This window comes from Adiantum capillus-veneris, chromosome 13 (assembly GCF_014529385.1).
Source record: "Adiantum capillus-veneris isolate H3 chromosome 13, ASM1452938v2, whole genome shotgun sequence".
In the NCBI taxonomy this organism is placed as follows: Eukaryota; Viridiplantae; Streptophyta; class Polypodiopsida; order Polypodiales; family Pteridaceae; genus Adiantum; species Adiantum capillus-veneris.
This window is the reverse complement of record NC_140943.1, coordinates 16,556,829-16,582,165: the sequence shown is the minus strand read 5'-3', so window position 1 is coordinate 16,582,165 and position 25,337 is coordinate 16,556,829. Positions and strand designations below refer to the sequence as shown.

At 40.8% G+C, this 25,337-nt stretch overlaps 1 protein-coding gene across 2 annotated transcripts; it reads right to left on the bottom strand.

Annotated features, from left to right (window-relative positions):
* Nucleotides 1-14,966: 14,966 nt before the first annotated feature.
* LOC147443648 (trans-cinnamate 4-monooxygenase-like) lies at nt 14,967-20,027 on the bottom strand. 2 transcript variants are annotated; one of them, XR_015189977.1, is made up of 4 exons: nt 18,702-20,027; nt 18,224-18,354; nt 16,772-18,137; nt 14,967-16,611 (listed from the first exon to the last, which is right to left on the bottom strand). XR_015189977.1 is itself a non-coding variant. In XM_086526454.1 (3 exons), the coding sequence occupies exons 1-3, from the start codon at nt 19,556-19,558 to the stop codon at nt 17,551-17,553; spliced, it is 1,575 nt and encodes a 524-aa protein (XP_086382580.1). In that variant the 5' UTR covers nt 19,559-20,027; the 3' UTR covers nt 14,967-17,550. The 2 variants fall into 2 exon arrangements, 1 of the variants encoding a protein (XP_086382580.1); XM_086526454.1 differs by having other exon boundaries at nt 14,967-18,137.
* Nucleotides 20,028-25,337: the final 5,310 nt, after the last annotated feature.

Below are 25,337 nucleotides of genomic sequence, written 5' to 3'. Positions count from 1 at the left end.
GCGTTAAATGGTAACCTTGCATTTGAACTACATTTCTACTCAAATGTATATATTTTTTATCAAAGTTTTAACCTAGTGTTCATTCTCTCTTTCCGTAATAGCCTTTTTCCATACAAACACCTTACCCTTCTTAGATCTTTATGCATTTACATCATATTTCTCTCTTCATGCTAAATGTAAATAGTAAACTTAATTCTACTCTCCTAGTTTTTTTACTGCATATTCTTTTAACTAATTACCTTTACTAATTTAAATAGCTATCTACATCCCATAATTTGTAAATAAATAATTTATGGGCACTTATCTTACCCATCTTCTCTCACGGGTAGGGTTAACCTTGTAGGCCTTCCCTTCCCCACCACTATGTGACCCAACTCTTGGATCATTTACTTGTGTTGGTCAACAAATCTTAAATATAATGTATATCCCCAATAAATCAAACTTTATTGGATCCTACCTCATTTTTTTAAGGTGGATTCTCTTTTGAAAAAGCATGCTACACCTTGGATGCATGCTAAAGGGCCCCCTACAAGGAGACTTGGTTCAAAAAGTGTTTTGGATGTATCTTGAATGCCTTATCTCGTGGGTATACTTGAGGAACACTCCAAAATCAGCTTAAACACTTTGAGAAGGTCAACTTTGCCTTTTACAGCACCCAATTCTGAGTTACAGGCTGAAAGTTATGGTGAAAACAAGGTGCTGCGGACACTGTTACTGCAGGTCAAAGTTACAATCAGGTAAACCACAAAGGTGAAAAGTTTTCTTGACTTCTCCAACCTTCTAAAATACCAATGGGGAGTTAAAAACCACTTGCATGTGGAGGGGTCGGATCAAGATGCTTCTAGAGACACAACAAACAGGATGGGGACACTCTGCAGGAGCCACTGGAGGGACATTATGGTGGGGCCCACATACATTATCAACCCTTATGGAGCCTCCACGACTTAAAAGGCTATTTTTAATGAAAAAATAAGTCCCTTATTTGCATAATTGAAGGAATGGTCAAAAGGGAACCTAACTATGGTTAATTACCTACCCTAGTCAAGTTTAACATAACCCAAGGTCTTGTACAGCTATAAAAAGGACCTTTGGCAAGCACAAAAATACACACACCTACTCCATTGCTGCAAATAAGCTCCTCTAAGGTTAGGGAAGCCCTAATCTCTCTCTCTTCTTGTCTCCCTATCCATTTCCTAAGCTCGCTATCATAAGCGGCACCATAGAGAGAGCATCAATATGCTATTGCTACCATTCTCTTGCAAACATTTCTCTTACCATACTCATCCCTAAATAAGGATTGTAGATTCTATATGAGAGCAAGGATATCAAGTTCAATGATCTATCTCATGGTTTGATCAACGAATTGTTGCAATTGGGGTGTCGTCGTCACACTTTTGCTCTAAACGCATGTAAAATTGGTAAGCATATCTTGGCAGCTTCTCATATTTTGTGCTCATTGGGTTGCTTGTTTGTTGAGAAAGTTTTTTTGTGAACCATGGTGTCTATTTTCTTGGCTTCTCTCCTTATGTTGTGTGTAAGTAAGTCTTGGGGCTGCATAGATGGAGAAGAGCTCTCTATGCATGCAGCCTTATGTGTGTAAGTAGTCTCTTCTTTTGGGAAAGGAAAGGAGTTGTCAAGTATTTGTGCATTATGGTGTTTTGAGTTTTGAGGTTTTGTGCTTGCTTTTCTTAGAAGTATATGAGCACTAATATGGTGAAGGTCAATCTTTGCATGTGAGTTTGTGCTGCTTAAGGAGTGTGTGTTGAATGGTTGAAGGGCATTTTGTGTTGAAGCACATAAGGAAGGTGTGAGTGTGTGTGTGTGTGTGTGTGTGTGTGTGTGTGTGTTGTATATGGTTTGTTTTGGTTTCCTTCTTTCTCCATAAAAGAGGGTGGTGCCCCTAAGAAATATGCGTGTGTAGGGTCTCACGGAGTGGTTGTCTGATGGGAGCCTTGAGTTGAGCCCCATCTCAAAAAATCCGCTCTCATAAAAGTGGTGCCCCCACTGAGGAACTTTCCTAATTGCCTTCTATTCTCCTCATGAACAACAGAGTTACACCATATGCTTTTCATTTTTCAGAACGCATCAGAATTAACATTTGTGTAGATCGCAAATTTTTTTACCAACAACGCATTGTTTTTATGTTTGGAGCAGAAAGACTTGGTGAAATCTTGGCATCTCCAAATCCCATCATTCTTCCATTCATTAATTATGATGATTCATTTGATGTCCATGTTTTTATTTTGTTTTGAGTCAGGGACAAGAGGCGCTTAGATAGCGATCCACTCAAAGGAAAATTTCTTCAAGAGAAAGAAAAAGGAGAACACATTGTCACATGAACCAACCTGGAGCTGCTTCTCCTTTTACACCCATAGCTCGTCAATCTGTGCACATCATAATTGCTACAAAATTTAGATTTCAAGCAACCATTAGGAGAATTTTTGGACCCACTCGCCTTAATGAAATTAATGCCTCAATCAACCCTTTTATTTTGCCTATGATAAATTATGAACTAGCACTTGATGTATATATTTTCATTTTGATGTGATCACTCATCGTAGTCAAAACTTTGTGGTACACAAACCTCCTTGTATTGTAAAAATGTCAAGCACTTTTCCTACCTTTCATTCTAAAAATGGTGAGGATGCACAAGAATTTCTGGATAATTTGGAGATGGCACACCTCATCTCTGGGAGAGATCAAGAAGAGGTAAAGCTGCGTGCTTTTCCACTCGTTCTCAAAGGGGAGGCTAAGGCATGGTACGAGGCCTTGCAACCTCAAAACAAAACCAATTGGGAGAGGCTACGTGCAATTTTTCTTGCCAAATTTGGGCAAGGAGATACTCCAGAGGGTCTTTGGAATTGTCTACTTCAACATAAACAGGTATTCCTTGAAGACTACCCATCTTATGAGGCCGTTTTCCTTAACCTATGGGATAGATGGGAGGCTACCTTACAAAACCAAGGTGGTGCACCAAACTTTCTAAAGAAAGATAGGTTCATGGCTGGCTTGTATCCAAATTTGAATTTAAGGTAGAGTTAAAATTCCCATCAACATTTGAGGAAGCACGTGAGGTGGCCATGGTCAAATTCAAGAAGTTAAATTTTCAAGCACATAGAACAAGGGACCTAAAGGAAATTCAATTTTCATATTGCTCACATTGCTAGCAATCACAATCAAGTAGCTGATGAACTATCAGGACAACCAAGGGCAAATGCGGTGTCCATAGCAGCTCACAATGATCTATCTTCTATGATAGACGAGTATGCTACTAACCCCAATTTTAAGCAATTTTAACACTAGGTTGGTAATGGAACACTTTTATGTCTTGGGACACTTTTATGTCCTGTTAAGTGACCATTTTCCTTGAATTATGTCAAGAGTTTCAAAATGGATTTTGAGGTGCTATCTATCTAGAAAGTTGTCTCATGAGCTGAAAAAAACTCGACATTTTTTTGGAATATCAATTCCATCTTTAACCTTGTCCTTGCACAACATTTCACAACCTAAACTGTGTGAAAAAACGGGTCCTATTTTTGGTTTTTTTCAACTTTTTGCAACTATACCACTCTAGAATTCATGTTTGTGAGGTCTATAATGCTAGAGAACTATCTTTAGTAGTCCTCAACATGTCCCGATGCTTCTAGGGAGAAATAAATGTTAAAGTTGTAAGTTATGACCAAATTACAAAAATTGTCAAATCTTGTTTTTTAGCCAATTTTAGCTCCTCTATGATTTTTTTGGTGGCTTTCATGATATCCAAATGCATTTTTGATTTTCTATGTTGCATATTGAAACATAAAGCTAATATTCCTTGAGTTTTGGGGCACCTAATACCCTATTTTGCATAGTAGACAACAATGGTTGATTTTTTCAATTACAGAAGAAAATGAAACATTCTAGTATAACAGTATAGCTTTTTTAATATTGTTAGTTTCTTGTGACAACTATATGCATTTTGTAGGTAGTAACCATATCGAGTCATAAGGATCAAATTTGGCTAGATATTGAATAGTTTTTATGGGATTCTACAACTCATAATGTTGATCCCAATGTTTTCATGTTTGCTGTATTTAGCACTTCATCTTTGTCCCCAAGATTCCCCTTGGTAAGAGATGTATTATTTGTTTGACATGCTCCATGGCTCCTTATGAACCTAAAGGACAATAGGGAACTAAGAAAACATGCATATATTATTTGTATTGAGCGTGGCTATAGAAACTTTGATGATAGGTTTGCAGAATGGTAAAAATTCAACTTTTTTGAACCTATTTCTTTTGGCAAAACAAAAAATAGTGAGTGAGAAGCAATTATATGTTCTGATCAACAACCCATTGAAGTTAACTAGGGAATTTATCTCAAGTCCTACAAAAATCCCTAATTTTATTTTTATGCAACAAAACGTAAGAAATGACAGTTTTGATGAAAATGTACTGGTCCATCAACTTTGGAGGCTTGGTGTGACGAAAAGATGAGAAATTTTACAAGTTTCTTATTTTTTCCATGTGTAGTAGGCCTTGAACTATAACCTCATGAAAGGATTTTACAAAATGAGTGGATCTACTATGGTTTTGGAGGTTTTTTCCAAAACCCTGAAAGGACACTTTTATGTCCTGTTAGGTTACCAACCTAGTGTTAAGGATATAATTTAAGCCCTTGCCTTAGGGAAGAAATAATAACCATTCACCTTACATTATGGTTATCTTCTCCATGAAAATTGGCTATGTGTTACTCACTCTCTTCGTAAGAAAGTGATGTATGAATCCCATGATCCTCCCTATGCAGGGCATAGAGGGATTCAACCTACTCTTTGAGGAGTAGAGACATCTTTCTATTGGCCTACCATCAAAACGGACATACATGAAAATTGGCTATGTGTTACTCACTCTCTTCGTAAGAAAGTGATGTATGAATCCCATGATCCTCCCTATGCAGGGCATAGAGGGATTCAACCTACTCTTTGAGGAGTAGAGACATCTTTCTATTGGCCTACCATCAAAACGAACATACAAGACTATATGTCAAAATGTGTGGTATGCCAAAAGACAAAGTGTGATAGGGGACAGCAACTTGAATTGCTCCAACTTTTATCAATTCCTAATTCACCATGGGAGAGCATATCCATGGATTTTATCTTTGGATTGCCCAAGTCTATCCATGGGAATAGGGGAATATGGAAAATAGTAGACAGGTTTAGTAAACAAGCACATTTTATTCCTGTGAAAAAGAGTATTAAGGCACACCAAATGGCAACCCTCATCATATTCCAAATTTTCACAGACCATGGCTTTCCAACATCAATAGTGTCGGATAGAGATCCTTGAATGACCGGTAATTTTTGGAAGGGTCTCTTTGAAAATCTAGGTACTAGGCTTAATTCTCTTTGACCTATCACCCACAAACGGATGGCCAAAATGAAATAACCAACCTTACAATTCTAGATCTACTTAAGACCTATGTTATTAAAGAAGATCAACATTCCCAATGGGAAAAGTACCTACCTCTTGTAGAGTATGCATAGAATAACATTGTCCATACTACTACGGGGAAGGCACCTTTTGAAATCATTGAAGGAAGACCTATAATTCCCTTGCTACTTAAGGTACATGGGAAGATCTTCGATGCCGATGAGTATAGTCGAGACATACAAGAATCTTTCCAAAATATTAAGGAGGCTATATACATGTAGCAACAAAGACAAAAGGCTGCTGCTAATAAGCATAGAAAGGCCTTAGCTTTCAAGGAACATAATTGGATCCTACTCAAATTTTCCAAAGCTCGATTGAGGCAAACCACAGGCAAAAATCGTACGGGCCACCAAAAGTATTGTGCTAAACTAGCAAAAAGATACTATGGTCCTTTTCAAATCCTAAAACCAATCAATGAGATGTTCTATCAACTCAATTTTCCCAACCATTGGCTCATTCAAAATGCTTTTCATGTGAGCCTACTTAAGCCTTACAAAGGAGAGCCACCACAAGAGCCAATCATTGAGGAACCGCTCGAGATCGAAGATCAAGAAGAGGTGCTTCATCCTGAATCGATTCTTTGACATGAAGACAGGGTACTAAGACATGGTAAGATTATCCGATGGTATCTTATTAAGTTCAAAAATTACCCTTTTGAAGATGCTAGATGGATACAAGGAACACAGCTTAAGGATAGTATGAACCTTGTCAATGCTTACAATGCTACATTAGAGTAAGAAAATGTAAATGCTTTTTAAATTAATTTATTTTTTTGTATAATACTAGTTCTCTTTTTATTGTGCACAAATTTAAGTAGTATGCATGCTTAGAATCATGTTTGTGATGACGACGTCTCTCAAACACCAAGAAGAAATTGCCACTCTACTTTGGGAGTATGATATGGACATAAAAGCAGACATGCTTGCAACAGCTAAGTCTCCCAAGTCCCAAAGGAATTAGTCACCCATTTTGGAATGATGTCATAGGGTGAAAAGGGGTCCTCTACCCGCTAAGAAACATAGACTAATGACTAAGGTTTTATCTTCTCTACCTCATAGTGGAGGATGACTATGATTTCAAGAGAGAGGTAATTTCGTAAAATATAATATCTAACCAACCCAAATTATTTTCTCGTATTAAACTGATCATTTCATGTGGGAGAATAAACAGGAACAAGAGTTAGAATATAGACATGTGCTTTTAGATTTATCTCAGTACGGGGCCAAAGGCAATGGGTCCAAATGGGAGATGGTCTATCAAAGAGCCACTAATGGATCTTAAAAGACCTTAGGGTTAGCTTCATTAAATACCTCCAAAGGTTAATGTTAAAAGCCGTTAGACCTAGGACCTTAGGCAAGCTAGGGTTGAGATTGAGGTGGGAACCCGGCCCAAGCTTGAGGTTCTTGTCATGCTTGATGACTAAGGTTCTTGAGGTCCTTGTTTGCTTGAGATGCTTATCTTGATTATGGGACAAGGTACTTGAGAATCTTGAAGTCAAACCAAGGTCTACAATGAGGGGGGGTGAGTCCTACAAGTAGGGGATATGAGAGACTACCACTTGCACTATCTATGAGCTGGTCTCTTCAGATAGCTATTTCAGGTTGGGTTAAGAGTTAGTTGTCAATTCACGCAGAGAAACTCAAGCTAGAACTGGATTATATTCAGATCATATCAATAGAACTAGAACAAAGTATCGTGTGAGCCAAAGGATTGCTCTGAGCTTACCGACAAAAGAGTACAGGAGCACAGTGAACTCCAAGACACTAAACTCAAGAGTACAATACGACAATAGTTTGTCACTCCCAAAATCCCGCAAATCCGTAGCCCATCAAATGAAGTAATGGCCCCTATTTATAGGTGTCAGATTGGGTCTCTGACTAAATGTCCACTATGCAGTTATTGCAATAACTAACTCAATAATTACCAGTACAACCGTCATCAATCTGGATTCCCATTTAGGGACTGTTCTCACCATGTACATTTCCTTTCCCCCTTTCTTTAAATTTTAAAATATTTTCAAAATTTCCAATTACTGATATTTGACAAGCTCAAACAAATTCAAAGGTTCTTCTTAAGGGTGGTTTGGTATTGATCTCCGAGATTGGTGCTGCTACATCTAACCTAGTGTAATACAATTTTATCTTAGCTCCATTATAGACCCTAGGCAACAATACTTCTTCTTTGAATTTTGTTTTGATCTCCAGGACCAGTATTGGTGGTGCTACATCTGACCTGGCATAATACAGTTTGATCTTAGCTCCATTATAGACCCTAAGGAAAAGTAATTCTGATAAATCTCTTAATCGTATTGTGCCATTTGAGAAGATCCAACCTGACCAAGCTATTTTGAGATTGGGTTTCTTTGAACCCAGCTTAGACTGGTACAATAACACGAAGTCCCCTTGTTTGGACTCTCTGAACTTGATCTTGTTGTCATACCAGTGCTTTCTGCACTGTTGGACTACTTCTTGTTCCAGCATGACATGCTGATTAATCTCATCCAGATGCAATAATTCATCTAAGCATTTCTTGAGATTTGTGTTAAAGTACATACCATGCTCCATCGTCCATAGAATCAAGAAAGAGCTCTCAATTTGTCAATCCTTACTATGTCTGAACCTAGAAAGCTTCCCCGTGTTGGCTACATCGGCGGAGTGGTATACTTCATGCGCTTGAGACATGTTCAAGCCCCGCCATGCTCCACCAAGACTTGGGATTGCAAACTCCATCAGAACCACTACCTCTGTGCCATAGACCATTCTCAAGGGTGTCATGCCAATGGTGACCTTGTAGACAGTTCTATTAGTCCATAATTTCATCTGAATCTTTGCATACCACTGATGCCGCTCCTTATGAACTATCTTTATCAGGATTGCCTTTATCATTTTATTGTTTCTCTATGCTGCCTAGCCATTGATCCTTGGATAGTATGGTGTGGATTTTTGGTGCTTAATTGAAAATATCTTAGTCAATATCTGTATTGTTTCATTCCTGGTGTGTTCCTTAATCTGAGACAATCTTAATGGGACACCCATATCTACAAATGATATTCTCATACAAGAAGACTACTGTCAGTTTTGTAATGTTATCTGGTAATGCCTTGGCTTCGACCCATTTACTTACATAGCAAGTATCCATTGTAATGTACCTATTGTTTTTAGGAGTGGTCTTCTTGAATGGAGCCATGAATTCCATTCCCCACTTCATGAACACTCCCAGTGGTTGTACTAGAGTTAGAGGTGTCATGTCAAACACTATCAGTCTTCCCTTTCATTGAGTGCCCACTTGCATCCCCAATATGAGCCTCTGTTATACTACTTGCATCCTTCCTTGCATCGGCACGCATCGGTGAAGTACCCCATCAATACCCAATTTGTAGAGCTCCTCCAATGATAGTGAACTTCAAACTCTTTATTATCAGTTCCTTTTTGTTTTCCTAGGACCGGTCCTCTAGAAAGATTTCAAATTGAAGGAATTCATACACATCTTTCCATTTCGAATCTGATCCTTCTATTACTACATTTTGAAATAGCTCGGCATATATTGGTTCATCCCTCGGTGAAGTGTCTGAGATGCCCTATGTACCTTTTGACAAAAAATCTGCACCACAATGTGTCTTTCTTGGCTTATGGAAGATTTTAAACTCAAATTCCATTAGAAACATCATTCATATGATCAGCGTGCCTTGAATGATCACTTTGTTGATCAGAAAGAGAAGTGCATGATGATCGACGTAGAAGTGGAATAGTTTGCCGAATAAGTAGTGTCTGAACTTTGTGGCATTGAAAACCATTCCTAGTGCTTCTCACTTTGTAGTGAGTATCCTTGTTCATCTCAACTAAACCAGTGACTGGCGAAGTAGACTGGATAGTATGTCTTCCAATTAGGCCAGTATAACCCCCATCGCCATTCTAGATGCATCTACATGCACATGGAAAATTATGTCCTAGTCTGGTTAGTGAGGGATTGGCTTCCTGCTGATGATCACCTCCTTCAAGCACTGACAACTCTATTCACATTCTTGGGTCCAAATGAACTTCCCCTTCTAGTTAATTCATACAAGGGAAGTGCCTTAGTCGTGAATGTATGGATAAATCTGTTATAAGAATTAACATATCCCAGGAAAAAACTGGGCTCAAATATATTTGTTGACTCTTTGGCTTGCTGAGCACACTTAATCTTATCATCTCAATGCCATTTTGAGAGACAATGTGTCCCAAGAATTGGCCTTTCCATACCATGAATACTGATTTACATGGGTTCAAGTAAATTCTACTCTTCTTGCATCTCTCAAAAACCATGCATTTCCTCGGTAGAGAAGACAATGAAATCATCCATAAATATCGCCAAGAATTTGTGTAAGAACTCACTAAATATTTCCATCATACACCTTTGAAAAGTGGATGGAGCATTACAAAGTCCAAATGGCATGACCAAGTACATGAATGCTTCCCATTCAATGATAAATGTCATTTTGGCTCTATCTTTTGGTCCGATTTTCAGTTGATTGCAGCCAATGTAACCATCCAAAAAATTGAAGCACATTTGTAAATGGGAGTGAAAAGGGATCTTTGATAGTCTAAGCTTTAAGCTTTCGATAATGAATACATACGCTTAACTTCCCATTTTTCTTTCGAAACGCTATAATTGGGAATAACCAATCACTGCTCGCAATTGAAAGCCAATGACAAACCACTCTGTAGAGATATATAATGAACCCTAACTATGCTAAGAAGGTAAAGGAAGAGATTGACATTCTGCTAAAGGCACGATTCATCACTGAGGTATCTTGTGTTGACACACTTCACGATCGACACCTTTCAACTCAGTGTGTTCCGATGCAAATACATCTTTGTATTTTTCAAATACAGCACAGCACTGGCCTTTTCTTTAATCCTTGGCTTTATATGTTTATTGATATTGACCATTCTAGGGTTCTCATCTATGCCGAGATTCCATTCTTCCATGTCGTGATCATCTGGGAGTAACTAGTTTGGACCCCCTCCTTTTTGCTTGGCCAGTCATTCTACTTCCTTCTCGATATGAATATCTATTGCATATTCATCAAATGGATCGCCTAGCTCTTTCAGTTCATACTCCATCTCTGTCCTTCTAGTAGTTGGATATGAACATTTTATATTCATCTGATCGAGCTCCGCTATTGATCTAAAATCAAACTTCTTCGAATCTGGTTGTTGTGGTGCACGTCCATCTAGTTGAATTGTCCTTTCCCTAGTAATCGACTCTATGAACTGATTTAGGTACTACTTTTTTTGCTTATCAGCCTGCTATTTGTCCATCAAAACAACAGTCAATGTTTATTTCTATAAGTGAGAAGATATTCATTGAGGCTACCATCCTTTCAATTTTCTTGGTGCCATATTTCTTACAAAGCTCCTTCGATCGCAAAGCCTTTTGCTAGCTCCGCGTATTGTATGTCTTGATCTGGATTCTCTCGCTGGAACCCTGAATTGTCAATGTTTAGTTGGCATAATCATGCACAGTATCAGCAGTTCTAAGCCATGTTCTTCTTAGAAGCATTCCATACGCTCCTTGTCTATCCACAACTAAGAAGCTAGTTTTAAATTTCTCCTTAACCACTCTAATTTGCATATTCTCAACTAGTCTTGTGGCTTGAACTATCATATGGCCAGCAATTCGTACTCTGAATGGTGTTGGCTTTAAATCGTGAATCCCCAGATGTTCTTCGACAATATTAACTCCAACTCCCCCATCCAGTATTACTCCAAACAAAGGTTCCCCACTACTTTTTGAGCTTGTAATCGACTTCAATAACTGAAACCTAATCATCCCTTATGGCTGCCAAGTCCACTGCTTTAGCTTCAGGTTTTGCCGCTTCTTTCTAGTAAACTTTGATGCTTCTAGTAATGTGTGTCTAATGTCATCCAATCCTTCTGTCTAACTTCTGGATTCTCTCACAAACCTTTAACATATATCTCGTCTTGTTCATTACCAGAACTACATTCTAAACTAGAATATCTTTCCTCCATTTGGCTATTTTCACAGTTCCACTAAGCTGATTTTCTTTGTTTGGTAGCTAGCTGATCTTGTGATGGATTTGCTAATTAATCCTTCAGGAGGCCAATACCCCCAACCTCGGTCAAGTTTGATCTAACTTGCCTTACCTCTTCAACCAAACTTTTGACAACAACAATCATAGATTCATTCAGCTGCTTTCTCCTTACATGACTCCTTGAGTTGTTTCTCTTCCTGAGTCCGTGAAGACTGAGGATGTACTTTATGAATTATCTTAGTAGTTGAACACTAGCTGTTTTGACAGCTTCTTTGCTAGGTCCTCTATAATCTATGTTTCCAGTTCTCGTTGTTCCTGTCATTCATCAACTACTTTCCCTTTGCCTGTTGCCTTTCATGTGGCTCTCTGTTGCTCCCAATTCTTGGTTTCAACATCTTGCTTCTTGTGAGGTTCTTCTAGAATTTTCTCAATGACCACCTATGCTTCTAGTTACCGCCCTTACTAGCACTAGTTCAAGTGTTTTCTATTCAAATCCTTCGGGTTTGGTAGCCTCTAGGTACTGAGCTACAAAATGGCCATTTTGCCACAAGTATAGCTATTTAAACTCTTTTTTCCAAATTCAGCTCTTCCTCTGCCATGGGCAGTACCCCCTTGGTATCTGCCTCAGCACTCGTATTGGTCTCATGCTCCTTGGAGCCACTTGCTCCATCTGTCTGCATTGGTTCTGATTCGTTAGTGCGCTCATAAATAAATCCTTCCCTTTCTTGAAGTGATGAATCCTTATTCCACAATTGTTCCACACGTGCCATAAGTTCATTAGGAAAATTTTGAACTCATCTTTGGGCCTTTTAAGAGTGCCACATCATCAAAGTTATACAAAAGAAAGCAACCCGGTAGACCCCTCTAAATATTGCTTAGAACCCCATGATATGACCTATCATTGGAAAGTTCTTAAAAAATGGATTCTAAAGAGCCAAAGTCCGAAAAGTTTGGATGACTTCTATGAAAGTTATGCCATTTTTTTTCAATCAGCCAGGTTTTGTTACCGTTACGGTAATCTCAAATCACCTTTTTCTAGATCTACATGAAAGCAATGTCCGATACATGCATGCTATATATCAATAGATAGCATTTGAAAAGTAGATTCTAAATATCCAACTTCCGACAAGTTTGGATCTTATTTGCAAAAAATTTACCGATCCCCACTTTTTGAAAGCTATGCCACATCAACAATTCGTACAAGGCCCATTTTTGAGTCCAAACTTTTCCTAATGTTACAATACTACATTGCAATGTGAACACCAAGTTTTAAGTTTTCTCACTAAAGGTTTAGTTTTTGCCGGATCAAAAAAAATTCTTGGACATCTCCTCTAGGTTCTTTATCCAAGACTTTTTACTCTTAGTTTTCTCATTCGAGTCACTATTAGATGAACTGGAACTAGAGGTAGTCTAAGACTCTTCAGTGGTTGTTTCAGTGTCACTGGAATTCCTTCTACTCTTGTGTCCTTTCTCCCTTTTTGCTTGTTGTTACAATTTCACAGCTCGTTGTACTAGATCTTGAATTTCTTTGTTAGGGTCGGAACCTCTTGTTATGTTAGATTTTTATTTTTAAACCCACTAAGGAACCAAGCCCTCATTCTCTTTTTGGATGGAGAATCTAGTAGCTATCTAGTCAACTCTTTAATCTTCTCCAGGTAGCTTCGAACTGACAATTTTCCTTGTTTGATTTGTCTAATTCACATAAAATGTCTTCATCTCCTCTGTTATCTAAATATTCGAACCAGAATGCTTTGATCAACTTATCGTATGTCTAGAGCTTGTGCAGGCTGGATAACGGTAGTACCATTTCGAGCTACATCCTTCAATGTCCGAGGAAAATAGTTTCTTCATTCATCTTCGTCAATGTTTTTGGGGCTCCACATATTGCTCGAAGGGCTGAATGTGTTTCTGGTCTCGTCTTTGGAATGTGAGTTGCGCTCTCTAGACTTCTTTGTGCTGTAGTGATCAATGTCTGCTTCCCACTATTCGATATCATCCATTCAGTTATTGTATCTGGGTCTGGTTTTTGCTTAGTCTTCCAAAGTCTTGACATGTGAACTGCCTCTACTATCGTCTCTCATCAGTGTGCTTTCTGGTTTTGCCCTTAGCCTTCTTTTGAGATTCAACGGATCGAGAGCGTCTCTCCGCCCTCTCCGATTGCCAACACCTGGACCCCGTAGAGTGCTAAAAGCCCTCCTACTTCGCAACCTTCTGCTGATCCAAGTCCGAATCGATTTCATTATCAACCTGACACGACTCTTGTTCTGGGCTAATACGTTCCGAATTCTCCGTGAATTTGATTGATGGCCTTCTCCCACGAGCAACTCTTCTTGGTGGCATGACTACAAGCAACTAACCCAAAATCAATTGGGAAAGTGATTCACTATCAAGCAATTCAACTTCATCGCCAAAATGGAATGTCCATTCCATGTTGGGTTAAGAGTTAGTTGTCAGTTTAGACACACAGACTTTATACAACATATAAGACAGACACTGATACTAAAATGGAACTGGAAATAGTAACCGGAATGGAAATGACGCAAAGATCGGAACTAGATTATATTCAGATCAGTACAAGTGGAACAAAGTACAATGTGAGCCAAAGGATTGCTCTCAGCTTATCGACAAAAGAGTACAAGAGCACAGTGAGCTCCAAGACACTAGACTCAAGAGTACAGTACAATAATGTGTCACTCCGAAAATCCTCCCAAATCCCTAGCCCGTCAAATGAAGTAATGGCCCCTATTTATAGGTGCCGGATTGGGTCTCTGGCTGACTGTCCATTGTGCAGTTACTGCAATAATTGGCTTGATAATTACCAATACATCCGTCAGTCTAGATTCCCATTTAGGGACTATTGCCACCATCTACAATCAAAGACGAAGAGACCATGACAAAGAAGCTGAATGTAGAAGGGATGTTTGCCATAAGTACGGTGAACAAAGAACTCACATCGACGAACAAAAATCCACATCAACACTCATAATGCAATTTGCATCCAAGCGTCCATGTCTATTCGTTTGCTTTGATTGCACAATTAATTTACGAGGGGCTTAGGGCACCACTTCTGTTCCTTATAATTCTTGGAGATACAATGATGATATTTCTATATGCCACTTTTGTATGAACTCATTATATATTGTGTAGTTTGTATCATTTTGTGATTGCATGACAAAAAGCTTAACTAATCACATGGTTTTCATATAGCTTGACAAATCAACATTCTTTGCTTTGTCCACTTACTCGATGACCTAGTAGTCTACTTTACTTTTTGCATTTCTCTACACTACAATCTACTATATGTATGCATGTTGTTGTTGAGTTGCAACAACACATCAACAACATAGTATACCGCATCAACAAATTTGGCAAGAAGTGACAAGAAAAGTTACTAGGAAATACAAACCATTGACTTTTGCTGCTGTCATAGCCGATGCCTATATTAGTAGTATTATGTTACTAAATCGGTTGAACAGTAGCCAACTTGATTATTAAAGTAAAACTTGCTAAAAGCAAGCCCACCTCAAATAGTGAACGTGCAAACCTACCCTCAAAAAGGGGCAGGATTATTCCAAAACTCATTATCGTTGAAGAAAAGGGTAGTATAAGAGCTGGGTCGCACCTGGGTCAGTGGGGGTAGTTCCATGCACAGAGTCGCACCCACACTCCTGTCCAGGCAGAAAAGACCAGATCAACAGAAACCAGCACAAGTGCTTTGCTGCGATTCGCTCACAAACCCCTGCCTTCAAGGACGAAGTAAACCTTCCTTAACCTTCACTTAATCCCTCTCTTTTTCGAATGATAGTGGGGTTAGTGGCCACACTCGGATTTCCTGCCAGGCTTTTAGGAATTTCTGTAACTGTGTATGCCGTCTGAACAGGTAGCAGCGCAGCAAGCTGGGGGGTGGAGGCAACCGAATATTCTGCCGCCTCTGCTTTTCTTCCTGTCCTCGGCATACCAAGGATAGGCAAGGCATCCAAGTCGCCTCATTTTGCCCCAAAGCACTCAGCCGATCAGCTTTTGCCATGACACACACACAACCGGGTGGACGTGTCACACAGGCCTTATACAGCAAGTCACTAGTGTATAGGGGGACTCAGCTCTCAAATTGTGTCATACCCTACGCATCGGCACTGTGCACTATCCCATGACTTCAACGACTTGCTTGGCTTGACTCACTGCCTGCAATGCCATACCATTTCAAATCAAATACCACCTGTATCATCTACCAAAGTGTGACACTGCCACTGCTTTACAGTCATGAAGCTCTGCCTTCGTCTCACAACACTACCCAACGACAATTGAACGCTGTGGTGAACATGGCTGCCTACACCACACAGAAAACACACTTGACACTAAACCTCAGATCCTACGTGTAAGGTCGCCCCAGCTGATTGGCCTCCAGTCCCCAATAAGCGGTAGCTGTGGAGTCATAGTGTGCCATCCCATCCCATCAACAATTAACCTTCAAGTGAGCTTAAAAGGGAATTCATTCAAAGTGAACTCGAAGTGAGACAGCGTGGACTCAAAAGGAAACTCCAAGTGCGCCACGTGAACGACATTGCCTCATTGATTCCGCAGTGAACTTCATGCAAACCCCATGTAAACTACAGGTGAACACTGCCAAATAGATTCACTTTAAGAACACAACTTCCACACTGAACGCCGCTTATACGTCAAGCTGTGTGCGAAGGCCAATACTCACGAGGCTAGGCCACAAATACTTCTGTGGTTCATAAGGTTCCAAATACATAATATCCAATGAGCCCATGAGCTGTACAATTAAAACTTACTCAGAACATCATGAAGTCAACGTATGCATAACTTTGAAGCACCGTTAACACTGGAGTAGAAAAATCCTCTTTTCAAGGAAAACCTTCAATCCAATATCAGAACCTTACCCACAATAGGCATGATATGAACTGACACCGTGCAGATCAGAAACATCAGACCATAGAAAAGAAATGGCATATGTATAATTGAAACCCTTCACCGGTCAACAAAGAAAAGCAACCTTAGCAATGGTAGAGCCTCAGAAAGTCCTCACGCTGTCATCAACATTGTGGGCTACAGTTACATCCACCCCTCCCCTGTTGTAATGGAACTCACCTACACATTCCAATCATGGGCATGATCAGGACTCAAATCGTACTAGACTTCACCAACCCTAAGTAGTGAACTTCAGTTTCAAGTCTGCCAGTGAGCTTCAGAGTAAGTCTCTTTGAAATGGAGAGGCAAAGCTTACGCTACAATATAAAGACCTCGTTACCTTGATTGAAGAATGCTGCAATACCGAGTGTAGCACAGACGGCAAGGTAAAACTACCAAACCACCAGCCACTTATACGCATAACACAGAAGAGACCGCACAGATTTTTTAAAGAGAAAAACCTTTATTAACAGACATCCTTGCTATTAGCATGTCCCAAACTGTTACAAGCTCCTTCGAAGATGCGAAAAACCCATACCCCTTGTTTACAGGAGAGAACGGTAAACAGTGTCAGCCACTGCAAAAACCCCAATTTTCAAGTAACTACAATGGGCAATACATTAAAATGATCAGGTTAGGCCTCCTCCCTGCCACTAAACCATCATGTTGTTGAGGGCAAAAAATAGCCAGGGAAAAACTGAATGCTCAAAGTTCTCAAGCGTGCGGCTATAAAAACCCTCTCACAGGTCAGTCCCTGTTAAAACTTCTGAGCAGCCTGCAAATAATCGTGGTCTTGCACCACAAAATGTAACTACAAATGAACTCTGAGAGAGAAAAAGTCGAGCCACATGAGATGCCCCTGATCCTTGACACAACTGACCATACGAATCCGCAAGAATAAAAACCATAATACACCTGCACAAATCTGTTTAGACTCAATCACGCCTGCCAAACCCTGCACCCCTACCTACCAAACCCTTCACTGCTATGACGAACGGGATTCTGCTTTCGTGATAATTTGCATCGCATTGAGGCTGCAATTTCCCGTTGCCTTCTTCCAATGGCTACTTGTCCTGAGCAAGAAAAGAAATGCACAGAACATCCAGGGTTAGAAGCAACCTATGCTCTGACCCGGATTCTGACAAGCGAGTGATGGAGAAGATGCAGTCTCGACTGCCCTCCCAGCTCCGCCATGTCAACTCCATCCAGGCCAGGTCCAGGCAGCAACTCGTATGTCTGCACCAGCCTTCCAACTACTAAAGCAAGTAATGGCAGTGCAAGGATACTTCCAGGACAACACCTTCTTCCAGATCCAAAAGGAAGAAACCTGAAATCTGAGCCAATTGCTTCAATGTTGTGCTCCATGAAGCGTTCGGGCCAGAACTTATCTGGGTTTTCCCAAATCTCAGGATTATTTGCAATCCACCATGCATTTACAAGAACCTTTGTCCCTGGCAGTATATCATATTGACCTAGCTTTGCATGCTTCACATTCATGTGAGGCATTAAGAGTGGAATCGGCATGTGGAGGCGGAGCGATTCCTTCACAACAGCCATCAAGTATGGCAATTTGCTGATGTCTGGCTCTGTAACTTGCCCCCCATCTAAAACTCTGTCAATTTCATTTCGCAACTTATCTTGAACATCTTGATTGTTTATGATCTCTGCTAAAACCCATTCCATGGAGCACAATGTAGTTTCAATGGCTGCACAAAAGTTCCAGAGTGGTAAAGTTCAAGACAATGCCTCATACAATTAAACTGAAAGGTTACCAAGCAAACATACTGTATACCTTGCACATTCAAGCTTTCGATCATGTAGAGGACATTGTCCTCATTGATTTCCTCTTTCATCTGATCCCGTAAAATTCGATCAATTGCACATTTATCTCCATCATCAACCTTTGCAGTACTAAGTATCTTCCTGTTCCACAAAGAAAAACCACTGTGAAGCTAGCATCCAGATTCCAAGTTAAACTACTCACTTACTCATGCCAATCAAAGGAAATGCTGCATCTTACACAAAAAGGAAGGCCTTCCTGTAACAGACGAGTTTTTGAATGTGAAGCCGCAGTACTACCATATTCATGAGCAAGTCCCCCATGCACACAAAAGGAACACAGGCATTGCAAAGAAAAGAGAAAAGATGTAGAAACAAGCATGCAAACATGCCCTTTCCTAACTACTATAAAAGCACACAGACATTCTAGTATCAACCAAAATAGATTCCAATCCTCAGAAAAAATCCAATCCGAATTAGATTGCACTTACTTTCTTTCTTCCAAGAACATGTCCCGGAACAAGGATAGTCGCTTATCCTGCAACTCTTGACATCGCCTCAAGTAACCTTTCAATAAAGGTTTAAGAATGGGCATAAAATCCCCATAATTGTACTCAAAACTTTGTGCAAGACGGCTTCTTTCAGCATTATACGCCTCCAGCTTCACATAGAGCGGATCAGTCTCATCAGCAAAACGCCGATTGAACATCATGCGGTAGATGATATTGTACATCATAAGCTGGAGGCGACGCCGAATGACAATACCAGATGTGAAAGACTCCCTCCTGGATGTTACATCATCCACAGCCATATTGATCTCTTGCTCCCAAGTGAATCTAGATTCCTGCACAACTTTGTTGGTGCAGAAGGGCACGGTGATAATGCGGCGCATCCGCCTCCAATGATCTCCATACATCGTAAAAACCATATCCTGCCCATTGCCTGTAAATATGTCATACACAAGATTCCCCCGCCTGGAAGCAAACTCAACTCCTTGCGTATGCAGCACTTCCTTTGCAAGTTCTGCAGAGGATACCACAACAATCCTTCTTTGACCCATCTGTAGCATGAATATATCTCCATATTTCCTCGCAAGGGATGCAAGCCGCTTGTGGTTGAGATCATCCCCAACTTGCAGCCAGCTACCCACAACTGGCCAACAACGGGGACCTGGTGGTAAGGTGAGGCGTCGCCTGCAAAGCCTGAGAAAGACGGCACTACAGAAGGTGAAGATTAGCAGGATGAGGGTCAATCGACGTCCAGAAGGGGTAATTGGAAGGGCGAATGGATCTGATGGGTTCGATGCGAGGGTAAAGGAGAAGAGAGATTGCATGGCGGCCATGAGCATGGCTTCGACAATCTATGGTGTGCGAGGCATGACATCAAATGTCGATGCCTCATAAGGGAAAAGCGAGGTCTTGCACGGAGGATGGGCGAGAGGCAAAATGAGATGGGCTTGATGCGGAAGGAGATGGGTGAGCTCTCTCTCTCTCTCTCTCTCTCTCTCTCTCTCTCTCTCTCTCTCTCTCTCTCTCTCTCTCTGTGTGTGTGTGTGTGTGTGCAAACAAGGTTTCTTCCTCGCGCATGCAAGAAGCTGCACTATTGATTTGAAACCAATAGAAACGTTGCGTCAGGCACAGAGGGGTAGCTTCTGGAATCTGGATACGCAGGCGTCTCTCTCTCTCTCTCTCTCTCTCTCTCTCTCTCTAGCTGTTCACAGCTGCACCTTGCCTTCGTCGCTGATGCAGAGAAGCGATGAGGAAGACGATAGACACGTGTCCTTGACAACTTCACGTTAAAACCAGGCTGGTTTTCTCAACCCACCCTCGTTTTCTCCAAATAAGAGGCTGAAAAACCGGGTACACGTGAAATGGGCAGGTTATCCAAACCGCTGGTTTAGGTAGGACCTACTCGGTGAAATTTGATTCGAGGTGCACGTGTCAACCAGTCCATTTGTAATAACACCTTCGACTACTTACCAAGAGTGGCACAAAAACTCAACCGCTGCCTCTCCTTGTGAGCACATGGAACACAGAATTTAGAAAGCACCACAGCGGTAGAAAAATCTGATGTGGAAGGGAGATTTCACTCGCTGCGTCAAATCCACAAAAGTAGGGCTTTGGACATAGTTAGACGCAATGGCACCTATAATGTAGGTTAAAAGGAAATCAAGAGAGTGAGATTTCTTCGAAGGGAGCTTGCACTTGTGCGGGAAACGCCTTGAGCGGTAGCTTCCTACCTTTCAAGAGACAAACCTTTATCTCCGAAACCTCTCTCATGTGCGTACCCTTTGAGATGCAGAACTAGTCTTGATTGGTGGGCGTTGCTATTGAACATCTATAGAACATCACAAGACATACCCAGATTGACATCAAGCATCTAGCTCTGAAGCAAATAGTAAAAAGTTCATCGGCGAACTTCTAAATCAAGCGTAGTCAATTTTCTCTTATTTCTCATGGAACCTGTGTGTGTGTGTGTGTCTGTGTGTGTGTGTGTGTGTGTGTGTGTGAGAGAGAGAGAGAGAGAGAGTGTGTGTGTGTGTGTGTGTTACGTGTTGTGACAGTCTAAACAGAGAAGACCATCGCACACTTCTCTACACCATAATTCAAAGAGGGACGAGAGATAACAAGAGAAGAAAAAGGCGAGAAAGAGGTCATCATCTTCTCCATCTTCTTCATCCTCTTCCTCTTCTGAAGAAAGTGATGGTGCAGACAAGGAGGAACAAGGGAAGAAAAGGCGAGAAAGAGGTCACCCTCTTCTCCATCCTCCTCATACTCTTCCTCTTCTAAAGAAAGTGATGGTGTAGCTCTTGAACCACCTAAAAGAAGAGGCCATAGGAAATCCTATGCCGTGTGGAAGAGGTCGTCCAAGCTCAAAAAGTTCAAAGAGGGAGGAAAGAACATCTCTTTCCTTACCTAGGTGCTACAGACAAAGTCTTGGCCTTCATCCAACAATTCGATGCGGCGTTTGGAGATGAGGGCTACTTCATGTAGCTATGCATTTTCAAAAGTCCGTCAGGCAATGGTGCTCTAGCCTATGAGCAAACGGTGCAGCTCCATGAACGTGGAAAGCTTTAAGAGCTTCCATCAGGAAGCAGTTTTTGGCTACCGATGCCAAAGATAAAGTACTCACCGAATAGCGAAGCTTGAAGCTCACTCCCTACGAATCTATTCACAAATATGTAGATAAGTTTTGGGATTTACATCTCAAAGCCACTGTCTTTAAAAAGATGGATTTTGGAGAGCAAAAACAACAATTTTGTGCGGGTTTAACTGAGGATATGGCGAAGTATGTTAACTCCCAAAGGCCACGCACCATATTTGCAGTTATACACCATACCATGGTGGCTTCATAAATCCATTTTCAACAAGGGGCTAAGAGAAATCTTAAGCCCACAGAAAATAAGGACCGTAACGAGCCTAAGGGGAAAGACAATGTCCAAAAGTCTCCCAAAGGCAATGCCAAAAACAACAAAGCTAAGGAGAAGGGAGTTTATAAAGGCAAAAATAAACTCTCTCCTGAAGAGCTAGAGCGTTATCGAAAAGATAACCGTTGTTTCAAGTGCGGGGAGCAAGGGCATTGTGCGCGTATGTCACACGTGTCAATGCAAAGAACTTGCCGATACACTGTGTGCGAGCCACAAATGGCTCCAACCACACAACAAGCCTAAACTAGTAAGCTCAAAGATGGCGATGGTGTGTCACTCACCGCTCTACGCTTGCTGTTGTGGAGGATTCCACGCCGCGAAGAAGAGAGAGACGCCGCTACGCCGCACTCAACCGTCTCGCCGTTGTCGTGCCGTCGCAATGCTCGACCGCACCCTCTCTCTCTCTCTCTCTCTCTCTCTCTCTCTCTCTCTCTCTCTCTCTCTCTCTCTCTCTCTCTCTCTCTCTCTCTCTCATACACACACACACAAGGAGATAAAGAAGAAGAAGATGGAGATGGAGCAAGAGCACTCTTCAATTGCACAAATGAGAGAATGAGTGAATTTTAGGTTTAGTTGATTTTTATATGAGCTCGTCCCATTCACACTTGGGCGCCCATGCTTAGCCAACTAATCCCTTGAATGTTCCAATTAGAGTGCGCCTCTCATCGGCGATCACTCTTACCCTTTTCCTATTGGACCGACAACCCCGGTACCTGACTCTACCAAATAAATAATTCCGTTGTAGGTGATAGGAATCTGCGTGAGGGTTAACATGCCCCCCTTCCTGATGTAGATTCCGTCCTCAGAAGCTATGGAGTTGAAGCTCGTTCGTCGAGGTGGAAGAGCATTTGAGACGAATGTCCTTAGCCTTCTTCAGTCAGACTGCAAAATCAAACAACATTGGCACAGTAATTGCATTCTCATAAACAATTAAAAAGCATATGCAGTTGTAGGCAGACAGTTTGATTGGTAACAGAATTTTAAACCATTTGTCAGCAATAAACATTAAATTGCAATTAATCAAATGAATAAACACTTGTAAAGGTAAAAAAATTAAAAGTCTGGGATCGCTAATTTAACGGTCGAAAGGCACTAAAGATCGACTATTATTACCATGGGTAAGCTTCTTAATTTTCTCTAGTCAATTAAGTTGTTTAATCGCGAGAGCCAAGTATTTCATGTTCGAGGGCTGACTAGAGGCTATACCTAGAAGACCTTGTAGTTAAGCTACAATAAAAGGAATTTCTGATGAAATCGTTGCCTGATTGATTACCTTTTAATTGACCCCCCAAAGTCTTTTCACAATGATTCAATTTTGATGTGTGTGTTTATTTTGTATGCCTTGGGTTTTTTGCTTTTCAAGGAAAAGCACCCACACTAGGAACCTCTAGGGCTCTAGTACCATAGGCGATACATGTGAGTGGAGTACCAAATCAAGCTGAGGTTTCTCTTCCAGCTTAAGATTTTACATTATGGCACTTCGATTTTTTGTTTGTTCGTTTTCAGCATTTTAGTTTTGCAACTTTGGGGGTCATATAACATTGTTACCCTCCCCAGGCTCATCACACTAGTAAACTCCCTTTATAATACTTAAGCTAAAGGTCAATAGGGACTAAGCCCACTAGAAAGCCCTAGTACATTTCACACAATGCTGCCTAAATCGGATTAAGAACCTAAGTAACCATTAATTATTAAGAAGGCATTCCCCATGGTATTAAGAGAAGATCTCTAACGCCTAACTTGGTCAAACTAGCGTAGTCAGACTGCTTGATTTTTAAACCTAGACAAGTGATTATGACAAAAAATTACATTGAATTAAATGTTTGATACTAAGCAAATGTGCTGGATATTATGCTATCAATCACAATTAAAGCAGACAAACATGGATGCAAAAAGATAAGGGGCAATGCTAATGGACAAGAAACACCTGTTTGCGTTAATAATTGCCTTGATTTGAAGAGTGAGTCGAGATAAATATTCCATGAAGGTCCAAATCCTAACAACAGCAACACATTCATGTACACACTAGGAAACACAGAATACCTCTAGGAGGCAAATCAGTGGGAAAAAAGAACTTTGCTAATCACTAAACTCTAAAACAGAAACACTCATATTTATCAATCCTACCTACCCTCCATCACTTGAGTGATGAGGATCAAAGGTGTTTTATGACATAGGTTTTTGTTTCAGTGTACCGGATGTGAATGTGTAGGCCTGGGTCAATGTTTTGACTTTTATTGTGCATACTTGTTTGTTAATTGCTCTTGCTCTTTATTAGTTTTGTTTTTTGTGAGTATAAGGCTTTATCTATACATTCCCTAAGATTGGAGACTGAGAGGTCAGGGAGGAAGGTTGAGAGGGAAGCAAGTGAATGATGGATGTTAGCAAACACTCCCCCCTTCCTTGGGTAGATCATATTGTTTGAAATGTGCTTATCACCCTTTGAAACCAATTGTTCCAGTTGGCAATAGGTGCGGATTTTTGCCATTAGTTTTCTATTACCTTAGGTGCCTCGTCGAGTTGCAAGGGTGGTAAGGTACTCTCCCAGGATCGAAATTTAAGTGGTTCATCAGGTGATTCTTGAACACTGGGAGGTGTGGATTCTTTTGTAGCTTTATGGAGGTCCACTATTGTAGGTGGAGAGTGTGGAGAAGCTTTTACCTCTATGGCTGCATTACATGAGGAGCTAGAAACTTCATGGGACTCCCCCCTTCCTGAGCTAGGTGGAACAAACCATTCTTTCTTCGGTACCCAAACTAGCTCTGAAACAGGTGTGTAGCATTCCGTGATTTTTTCCTTTCCGCGATCTTCAATTCGTTTTGGAGCCACAGGAATAAGCTCACATGGGCCCAGTGACAAGTAAGAGCACAATTTACGTTTTGGCACCCAGATTTGATCATTTCCTTTATAGTAGCCTTGGGCTTCCAATAGTTTTTTAGGAACCCAACGCAACGTTTCTTTATATTTCTCAGGGCGAGTGGAACGTTTTTTACAAGGCTTTTGTTTTTTAGCACTAGCTATGGTCGCTAAAGAAGATTTAGGGACCCATTTGTATGTTCTTTTTGTTATATTAAGATGAGTCTTGTCAAAAGCTATATGCATTGCTTGTAGCATATTTAAGGGTACGGGCATTTCATCCCCCTCAGGTGTTACCCAGGTTGTCCCCCTGTTTCCCTAAGTGTCTATGGTTGCTGCTAGGTGGACCCAATCCACATTATCCGACTCAGTCATACCAGGTAGTACGTCCATATAAGGAGAATCATGCCCAACATCAGTGTCCGCTTTACACGTGTAACAATATTGCAATGGGGCCAAGTGAACTGTGGTGTCAGATCTATGATCAATTATAAACCTATTTCCTACAAGATGTGCTTGACCAGTTACCAAATCCACTCGAAACCAGTCATGCACCATTTTTGCTTCCCTCATGAAAGGACGTCCTAAGATCATCTCCGATGCCATAGTGTGTTTAGTGAAATCCGTAACAATGAAGATAACTCTTGTTTTATGTCCAAAGACCTTGATCTTGAGATCTTCTAGCATCCCAATAGGTTTAACAATAGACCCATTGGCCATCTTCACTACTATGGTTGTGGTCGCAAGGTGAGGTCTTCCCATAGTTTCCCAACAATTTTTAATCACAATGCTAACCCCAGTGCCACCATCAAGGATTCCCTTCACAGTTAATCCCTTAGTAGTG

What these genes read in the sequence shown, in the direction of transcription:
- LOC147443648 (XM_086526454.1), bottom strand. Translation starts at nt 19,558, where the DNA reads ATGCTCATGGCCGCCATGCAATCTCTCTTCTCCTTTACCCTCGCATCG. An exon ending in ATGTTCTTGGAAGAAAGAAA is followed by an intron (nt 18,355 to 18,701) that starts GTAAGTGCAATC and finishes TTTGTGGAACAG; the next exon opens with GAAGATACTTAGTACTGCAA. An exon ending in CGAAAGCTTGAATGTGCAAG is followed by an intron (nt 18,138 to 18,223) that starts GTATACAGTATG and finishes ACTTTTGTGCAG; the next exon opens with CCATTGAAACTACATTGTGC.